Source organism: Carlito syrichta, unplaced genomic scaffold (assembly GCF_000164805.1).
Source record: "Carlito syrichta isolate Samal-C Ts95f unplaced genomic scaffold, Tarsius_syrichta-2.0.1 Scaffold302272, whole genome shotgun sequence".
NCBI classification, from domain to species: domain Eukaryota; kingdom Metazoa; phylum Chordata; class Mammalia; order Primates; family Tarsiidae; genus Carlito; species Carlito syrichta.
Window position 1 is genome coordinate 4,326 of NW_007246368.1, and position 9,465 is coordinate 13,790.

Consider the following 9,465-nt stretch of genomic DNA (forward strand, 5'->3'; position numbering starts at 1 on the left):
ACCAAGTTGCCCAGGCGGGTCTTGAACCCGCGGGCTCAGGCAATCCACTCACCTCAGCTTCCCAAGGTGTGGGATTACAGGTTGAGCCACCGAGCCCAGCTTACAATAAATTTTTAGAAATTTGCTGGGCATGGTAGCATGCGCCTGTAGTTTCAGCTACTTGGAAGGCTGAGATGGAAGGATTGTTGGAGCCCAGCAAGTGGACGCCCAGGCTGGAGTGCCATGAGGGTGCCAATGCACTCCAGCCTGGGTGACGGAGTGGGACTCCAGCTCAAAAAAAAACATGCTGGGCATGGTTGCTCAAGCCTGTAATCCCAGTATTTTGGGAGACAGAAGTTCGAGGATTGGCAGAGCTCAGGGGTTCGAGACCAGCCTGGGCAACTTGACAAGACCTCATCTCTACAATGCCCTGTGGTCGAGGCTGCGATGGCCATGAGTGTGCCACTGCCCTCCAGCCTGGGCAACAGAGTGACTCTGACTCAAAAAACAAAAATAAAACACATCTGTCTACATCACTGTATCTGTCATATCCTTCCACTCAGAGGGTATCCCTGCATGGTTTATGGGAAACTGAGACTCAGAGAGGAAAAGGGTCTTGTCCGAGGCTGCATGAAGCCTAGGATGGAACCAGAACTCCTGGCTCCGGGCAAAAGTCCCTCCTCTGTAGGACCCTGTAAGGGACACCTTACTTGTCCTTCACAACACCCCTTAACCCCAAACTTTCCAGGCTGATCTTCAACCCATGGTTTAGTAGGAGGAATGTCCACTCAGAAACCATGAACCCAGGTTCTTCCTCCAGCTTGTTCATGTGTTCATTTAGCACGTAACTTGCTAAGTATCTACTGAGTGCCAGCTCTGCTCTGGGAATTTAGTTGTAGAAAACACAAATAAGTTGCCTATTCTTACGGAGTTTATGTTAGGCTTATGTAGTAAACATGTCCCAGATACTTTCCTATCTATTTTACAAATATTAACTAATCTAATCCTCATAACTACCCCATGAGGTAGGTGCAACCATCATTCCACTTACGGAATGGAGGCACAGGGAGGTTAAGTAATTTCCCCAAAGTCACACAGCTAGTAAGTGACAGAGCTGGAATTTGAACCAAAGCAGAGTCTGTGCTCTTAATCCCCATGATTCTCTGCCTCTAGCTGTATTACATTCTTACATACTAGTGTTCCACAGTCAAAAACCACTTAAATTCTTGAGAGCCTCAATTTCCTTTTTTAATACGAATTTCCAATTTTATCACATCCTTGCCAAGACTTTGGGAGGCCGAGGTGAGAGGTTTGAGCCCATGGGTTTGAGACCAGACTGGACAACTTGGTGAGACCTCATCTCTTCAATAAGTCAGAAAATCAGCTGAGCATGGTGGCGCATGCCTATAGTTCCAGCTATTTGGAAGGCTGAGGTGGAAGGATCGATCGCCTAAGCCCAGTAGATTGAGGCTGCAGTGGTGTGAGCATGCCACTGCCCTCCAGCCTGGGCGACAGAGGAAGATTCCAACTAAAAAAAAAAAAAATTATTTATTTTTGAGTCAAGTCTCCCTCTGTCACCCAGACTGGATGGACTGCTGGTGCATGCTCATGGCCACCCTAGCCTCAACCTACTGGGCTCAGGCGATCCTTTGCCTCAGCCTTCCAAGTAGCTGGAACCATAGGCACGTGCCACCACACCCGGCTGATTTTTTATTTATTGTAGAGATGAGTTCTAACCATGTTGCTCAGCTGGTCTCAAAACCCTGAACTCAGGTAATCCTCTTGCCTCTGCCTTCCAAAGTGCTGGGATTACAGGCATGAGCCACTTCGCCTGACTAACCTTATTTTTTATTTATTTAATTTTTTTTTCTTTTTTAAGAGAGGATGTCTCGCTGTGTTGCCCAGGCTGGTCTCAAACTCCTGGGCTCAAGCAACCCTCCTGCCTTGGCCTCCCAAAGTGCTGGGATTACAGGCGTGAGCCACTGTGCCTGGTCAGTTTCCTTACCTGTGAAGTGGGAACAGTGCCACCCAACTCACAGGATCAAGAAAGAGGGTCCAAGAGAGAGCCTTGAGAACTGCAGACCACAGCGTGTATTTGGAGAGGAGTGTCCCCCTCCCCTCCCCACACTTAATTTTCACCTTTCAGACCTGCCTATCCAGAGGGGTCCACCCTTGCCCCCAGCCCATGTCCATGCAGAATCAAACAGCTCCACATCCATCTGGCTTCGGTGGAAAAAGCCAGACTTCACCACAGTCAAGATTGTCAATTATACCGTGCGCTTCAGCCCCTGGGGGCTCAGGAATGCATCCCTGGTCACCTACTACACCAGGTGGGGACAAGGACTTTGTCATAAGGAGGGAGGCAGCAGGTGGTGGGAGGGACCTGGGACTCCAGCACAGGCCACAACTCTCCTGTCCTGCAGGGCTCCCTGGGGGTCTGCACAAGGGCCACACCCTTTCCTGCAACCCAGATGGCAGCAGGTGGGACAGGAACACCCATCCAACTTATCCTTCACAATAGCCCTCGTTCTCAGACTATGGAGAACGTGGCACAGGACAGACCAGGTCCTCCATCCTGGAGGCCCCAATCATATGGGGAAGGGTGCCCTGCTTTCATCCTCAGAGCTCCCCCTTGGAAAGGAGACCCAAGCCTGGGAGCTTCTGGTTTTATAGAGGGAGCATCACACAAAAAGTGACTAATGGCCTGGCTCGGTGACTCACACCTGTAATCCCAGCACTTTGGGAGGCAGAGGTGAGAGGATTACCTGAGTCCAGGAGTTCAAGACCATCCTGGGCAATTTAGTGAGACCTTCTTTCTATAATAAATCAAAAAATTACCCAGGTGTGGTGACACATGCCTGTAGTTCCAGCTACTTGGAAGGCTGAGGTAGAAGGATCACCTGAGTCCAGTGGACCGAGGCTGCAATGGCCATGAGCATGCCACTGCACTCCAGCCTGGGTGACAGAGTGCGACTCCAACTCAAAAAAAAAAGTGACTAATATATACAACTGCCATGAGGGCAAAATTAAGGAAAAGATGCATCAAAGATTGTTCCTGGGGTAGAGAATAACTTGAATTAATCCAATAATGCTTCCTGGAGGAGAGGTCCTGGCTTAGAGATTGGCATGGAACAATATACATCCAGACTTCTCTGTAGGTCCCTGAGTGCTGTCAGTGGCCACTCAGTCAGTGTGCTGGGGAGCAGCTTCCCTTCCCAGGGGAACAGGGCTCTGCTCTGTTGGGAGCAAGTGCCTGTGTACACTAGTCACATGTCCTGCCTCAGCAGCTCTGGAGAAGACATCCTCATCGGCGGGCTAAAGCCATTCACCAAGTACGAGTTTGCAGTACAGTCTCACGGCGTGGACATGGTCGGGCCCTTTGGCTCCGTGGTGGAGCGTGCCACCCTGCCTGACCGTGAGTGGCCCCTGCCAGCCCCACCTGCCACCCGCCTCTGCCTTGCCCCAGCTACTCTGCTACTGAAGCATCCCATGAGTTGGGCAGAACTGGGGGAGGGCCACTTGGGGAGGAAGAATGGAGAAGCCCCTCCCCCCACACGCTGTGTCCCAGCTGGAGGCCAGCCCTCTGCTCTGCCCTGTGGTTTGTTTGGTGTTGGTGAAGGCAGAAGACAGTCGTCCCTGTCGCCAGAGTCCCAGAGCCGGGACTCTCAGGGACCCTGTCCCTCCCATCTCCTCCTGCATTCAGGGCCCTCCACACCCCCATCTGACCTTCGTGTGAGCCCCTTGACACCATCTGCTGTCCGGCTGCACTGGTGCCCCCCCACGGAGCCCAACGGCGAGATCGTGGAGTACTTGATTCTGTACAGCAGCAACCACTCCCAGCCCGAGCACCAGTGGACCCTGCTCACCACGCAGGGTGAGGCCCCGGGTGCTGGGCCAGGGCATCTGCCCTCTCCAGCCTCCCAGTAGTGGGTGAGCAGGAGAGAGGCACAGGGGTCCACTGGGGGCTTCTGGGAAGAGCAGGCAGGGCCATTGGACTTTCCCACCTGTTCGCCATGCCCTGCCCTACCCCTACCTGCTCCCCTCCTCCAGGAAACACCTTCAGTGCTGAGGTTCATGGCCTGGAGAGTGACACTCGGTACTTCTTCAAGATGGGGGCCCGCACCGAGGTGGGCCCTGGGCCCTTCTCCCGCCTGCAAGATGTGATCACGCTCCAAGAAGAGCTCTCAGGTGTCAGGGCTGGGGGAGGCATGTGGCCCACCTGGGGCAGCCCAGGGTCCCCAGAGGCCCCTGGAGTTGACTTCCTGTCCCTGTCTCCAGGACCAGCCAATTGCATTGCTCAGCTGCCCTGCCCTCAGGGATTGGGGATGATGGGTACATCAGAAGGGGGACTAGATGTGGTTCTGTGGGGACTCAGTTCAGAGGTCAGACTTGGGGGGATTGGTTTGGTAGAAGACTGGTTTCTTTGAGAGATGGCTTTGGTGAGGGGACTGGCTTGGTGAGGCAAGCTTTATGGAGTGGGGTGGACCCCAAGACTGGCCACATCATGTGCAGGGCCCAGTGTGAGTTGAACATGCGGGTCCCTTATGACAAAATTACTGAGAATTTTAGGATGGTAACAGCAGAGCATTACAATCAGCATGGAGCCCTTCTAAGTGCCGACTCTTGTAGCTGTGCCCATTGTACACCCACAAAACCGGCCCAGGGCACAGGGGTGCTTCACCCAAAGGCCAGTTGGATGAGGAAAGACCACAGCTTCTGGAGTTGTTGCGGGAGGATGGGAAGGGGAGTGGCAGTCCCTGCGGGCCCATGGGGGCTCCTGTCCTTGTGTGGAAGGCTTTAAAGGGTGAGATGCACCTGCCCAGAGGACGCATGGGCAGTCCTGACCCAAAGCCCTGTGTCCTCTGCCCTTGACCTCTCGTGCCTCTCCTGCCAGCCTCCCTGGACATGCACTCCGTCACGGGCATCATCGTGGGCGTCTGCCTGGGCCTCCTGTGCCTCCTGGCCTGTGTGTGTGCTGGCCTGCGCCAAGGCCCCCACAGGTGGGCAGGAGCCATCTGACCCGGAGGGGGTGCTAGGAGGGCTGCAGAAGGGCCAGCAGGGCACGTGGTCGTGATGCCCTGGGTACCCCAGGACCACTGTTAGGTCTCAGTGATGAAGCATCAGAGGATGTCCCCTGACAGTGGTGGTGGGCTCAAGGGAACCCAGCATGGTCCCTCAGCAAAGCCAGGCAGGGCTTCGCTACTTTGGTAGCTGCCAGCAGCTTAAAAAGAACCTGATATCCGATGCCTAGGGTCAAGGGGGAAAGCTCTGCTGACAGGGCACAGACAGAAACCAAGACTCAGCCCAACCCACCCTGAGCTCTGACCCCTGGGCCTTGTTTTCCATCTCTCCAGGGAAGCCCTCCCGGGCCTGTCTACGCCTGCTGCTGGGAACCCTGCACTGTACTCCAGAGCCCGGCTTGGTCCCTCTGGCCCCCCATCTGCCCATGAACTGGAGTCCCTTGTGCACCTCCGTCCCCAAGACGGGTCCCCTTCACCCTCAGACGCAGAAGACAGGGCTGAAGTGCATAGCCTCATGGGTGGCAGTGTCTGTGAAGGCCGGGGTCACTCCAAGAGAAAGGTGGGTTGGAGCCCGAACTGCAGCCCATGCCCACATAGGACACCAGGGGGCGCCTGAATACCGCAGAGATCGCTCTCCCCCCCACACTCTAGTTTGTGGGCCAGCTGGGGGGTGCACGCTCTCCTCCAGACCAGGCAGGTGGGCCTCCCTCCCAAGGCAGGATAGATCTACCTGGTTCCCACGAAGGGGAGGCCCCAGGAGGTGTCTGCAGGTGACTTAGGGTCGCCAGGACACCCGGGTGCCTCCTCCCTCACATGGGGAGAAGGGGGGCTAGTCAACTTGGGCTGTGGCCAGGCAGGGCAGAACCAGGTGAGGCCTCACAGGCAGGTCCCTCAGCCTCTTCTGCCTCTGTTGAGGGCATCCACCTGGCTGGAACCTCGGGCTCTGGGAGGGATGGTGTTGGGTTTCTCTGCAGAAGGCTGCACCCTCAGATGCCCCACAGACTCTCAGCTCTTTTATTCGCCTCCCCAGAGCTTGGGGAGGGAGATATGGGTGTGTGGGCCCACATCTGGGCCTTGCACCCCAAGTCCAGCCACTTCCCCCTTGTGGTCCCCCCCCGCCCATCCTGGCCATGCCCTTAGCGTCCCCTCTTTCCGTGCAGATCTCCTGGACTCAGGCAGGCGGGCCACACTGGATGGGTCCCTGGGCAGGCTACGAGCTGCCCCAGCTGGGCCCCAGACCCACCCTGACCCGGGCCCTGCTGCCCCCCGCTGGCACTGGGCAGACACTGCTGCTGCAGGCGCTGGTGTATGATGCCATCAAGGTCAGTGTCCTGGGAAGGAGCAGGTCAGGAGACACCCTGGAGTGGTGACTCTCTTGGGGATATAAGTCCAGCCTGGAGTCTCCAAAGGCTGAGCTAGGGAGAGTATGGACCAGCTTGCAGGAATCTTTGCGTTTCCTCTGAGCTGGAGACAGTCCCTCTACCCAGACCTGCATGGACCTGGCAGAATCAGGCAGTTACCTGGATCTGAGGGAGGCCTGACCTGTCTGCACTCAGCCCTGCCTGCCTCACAGAGGCCCTTGGGCAAGGGCATGTGACTGCAGTCCCATTTTTCCTGTCTCTGCCTGGGTCTGAACACCGTCTCTGGGTTGGTTGCTGTGTGTCCTTCATGTCCTCTGTTGGAGGGAGAGTCGCTCTCCCTCCACCCTGTGTGTTGGTTCTCCTGATGACTGCTACTGGTGATGGTGGCCCTGTCTCTACATCCCCTTCTCTGAGCAGGGTAGCGGGAGGAAGAAGCCACCCCCGGCCTGCAGGAACCAGGTGGAGGCTGAGGTCATGGTCCACTCTGACTTCAGTGCGTCCACAGGGAGTCCCGACCTCCAAGACTTGGAGCCTGAGGGCCCCCTGCCCTTGGAGGCTCCTGACCTCATCTCGGGTGTTGAGGAGGCAGGGCAGGGGGCCACCTGGCTGGACAAGGAGCCAAGAGGGGGTGAGCTGGTGGCCCCCGGACCAGACAGACCACCAGAGGTGGCCCATGCTTCCTGCCTGCACCCAGACCTCCAGCCCAGCGAGGCTCTAGATGAGACCCTGGGAAACAACCTGCAGTCCAGAGCCCCCTGCCCTCAAGGAGCCAGCCCAGGCCTGCCCAGAACCTCAACCTCGTGCTCTGTGGAGCTTCCCTAGAGGATGCAGTCTGGGACAGGCTAGTGCGGCTCAAGGGACATGACAAGCATGACCATGCATGTACACACGTGCTTGCAGACACACTGTCAAGCCCTTGGGGGCCTCCTAGGTCTTGGGGATGGGGGGAAGAAAGGAAGTACTTATGCCCCTTTTTCTCTCTGACACATGAGATACGTGAGAGACATAGGAGCCACCGTCGGCATGTGATTGTGAAGCACACGCGTGTGTCCTGGGCCGTCTTCGCTTCGGCAGTGGCCACTGTGGCCTAGTTGTTCCTAGACCAACTCAGTGCCCCAGGGCGTTAGCCCTAGCCCTGGGGCCTACTCCATCACCACCCTTCATTATATGCTGAGCGTCCCCAGCCTGGCAGCCCTGCCGCATCCTGTCTGGCTGTGTCACATAGGCTCCAAATGCCTTGATGTTCAGCTTTGTGGCCACCAGCTCCCCACTGCCCAAACTGAGAGGCTGACTCTGGCTTCCCCAGAGCAACTCTGCATTGAATGGTGTAACTTAAGAAGTGCCTAGTTTTAAAAGTACCCCCTCCCCACCCTCCACTGCACTAGTATCTGTCTCCCTATCAGTTTGCGCTGGGGTCCAGAGTCTTCTTCCTTCTGGCTCTACCTCTCCTCGCTCTGGTCTCCCTTTCTCAGCTGTCTCTCCCTCGTCTTTCCCAGCCAGCATCATCTTGTTCTTCTGTCTGGGCTCAGTCTCTGCATCCTCCCCGACAACGTGGCTACCTCATGTCTGCTTCAAGGCTGTCATGCCACTCCTGTGTCCGCTGCCATCACTGCACCTGTCACCTCCTGCCCCCTCTTCTCTCAGGGCCTCTGCATGCCCCTGCTCTGGGCGGGCTGCCACCCCCACCCAGTGCAGGTTTGGAGAGGATCCCCTGCTTCCCTGCCTCTTTCTCCTTGGGACTGGACTAGGAGGGCTTTCCTTGGAGGTGATAGGCCCAAATCAAATGGAAATTTCTGAGACAGGGAAGGGGACCATGAACCAAAAGTCCAGAGTCAGAAGATTTCCTCCCTTCCATGCAGGGCAACAGGTATGCTGGGTGGATGTGATCTCAGACTGTTTTCCTGAGAGAATGGGAGCAGGGAGCGGCCTCCCACCTGGGGGCTTGAACATGACTTGGTCTGTGCGGGAGGAAGGACCCTTGTCCCGGGTGATGGCAGGGAAGTCTTTGTCTTTGCACAGGAAAAGGGTGGTTGGCTCACTTCATTTTGTTATTTCCTTAAATTGAATCTTGAAGTCATTTCTGTTGAGCTGCTACACAGAGACAAGCTTGGCTTCTGTTTTCTGTGTAGTAAAGACAATGTCAATGATTTTTCACCTCAGCCTTCTCGTAGGAGCACAGGAGGTAGGAGGAGGGTCCCTGCTCCCTAATTACACCTTTTTTTTTTTTTTGAGTTGGAGTTTCACCCTGTCGCCCAGGCTGGAGTGCCATGGCACACTCATGGCCACCCCAGCGTAGACCTGCTAGGCTGCGGCGATCTTTCCGCCTCAGCCTTCCAAGTAGCCGGAACTATAGGCATGTGCTACTGGGCCCGGCTAATTTTTTTTTTTTAATTGTAGAGACGAGGTCTTGCCAAGTTGCCCAGGCTGGTCTCAAACCCACGGGCTCAGGCAGTCCAATCACCTTGGCCTCCCCAAGTGCTGGGATTACAGGCTGAGTCACCAAGCCCAGCCAATTGCATCTTTTTAACTGATCGGCACTTCAAGAGTTAACTCTGGCTTCTGGGCTAAATTAGAACTAACCAGTCCTTCTTTCCTTTTTTCTTTAAATGGTGAGATGTCTCTCAGCAGAGTGGCAGCTTCCTCAAGCCCTGAGAGCATCTGTGTTTATTACACTCGGGTGTCACTCATGTTTGACATCCGCACCTCCATCTCCACCTCTCGCACACCCGCTTATGATAACACTAAAGATTATTCATGTTGGTTTTGTATCTCGTTAGAGACAGAGCTGTCACTTGTACTATTTCTGTAGCATTCGACATTGCTGTGGCTGACACCACTGTGTATGTTTCATTGTAGCTCTGAAGGTCAAAAGCCTCATTTTATTTTGCTGGTTTTATTTTCTTTTTTAAGGAAAAAACTGCCCTTAATTAAATGACTATTTTACCAGTGGGCCCTTAGCATTACACTATATAGTCATTTTTCATGTTCTTGTTTAACAGGCACAGAGGTTCTGGTTTAAATTAAATAGCTGCAAATGAGACAATTTATAACCCATTAGGTTGGGTGGAAAATTGTTTCTCAAAAGCAAATAAGTAATAAATCTG

At 54.9% G+C, this 9,465-nt stretch overlaps 1 protein-coding gene across 1 annotated transcript in view; it reads left to right on the top strand.

Annotated features, from left to right (window-relative positions):
- The window catches only part of IGDCC4 (immunoglobulin superfamily DCC subclass member 4), a gene marked incomplete at its 5' end in the record, with an annotated part of 11,501 nt that extends 4,318 nt beyond the window's left edge, over positions 1–7,183 (top strand). Inside the window, 8 exons of the mRNA XM_008056162.1 lie at positions 2,126–2,309; positions 3,267–3,394; positions 3,683–3,853; positions 4,030–4,167; positions 4,874–4,979; positions 5,334–5,559; positions 6,161–6,322; positions 6,779–7,183. Coding sequence (XP_008054353.1) covers positions 2,126–2,309; positions 3,267–3,394; positions 3,683–3,853; positions 4,030–4,167; positions 4,874–4,979; positions 5,334–5,559; positions 6,161–6,322; positions 6,779–7,183 — 1,520 coding nt within the window. The remainder of the gene's footprint in view (positions 1–2,125; positions 2,310–3,266; positions 3,395–3,682; positions 3,854–4,029; positions 4,168–4,873; positions 4,980–5,333; positions 5,560–6,160; positions 6,323–6,778) is intronic.
- Between the last annotated feature and the right edge of the window lie 2,282 nt (positions 7,184–9,465).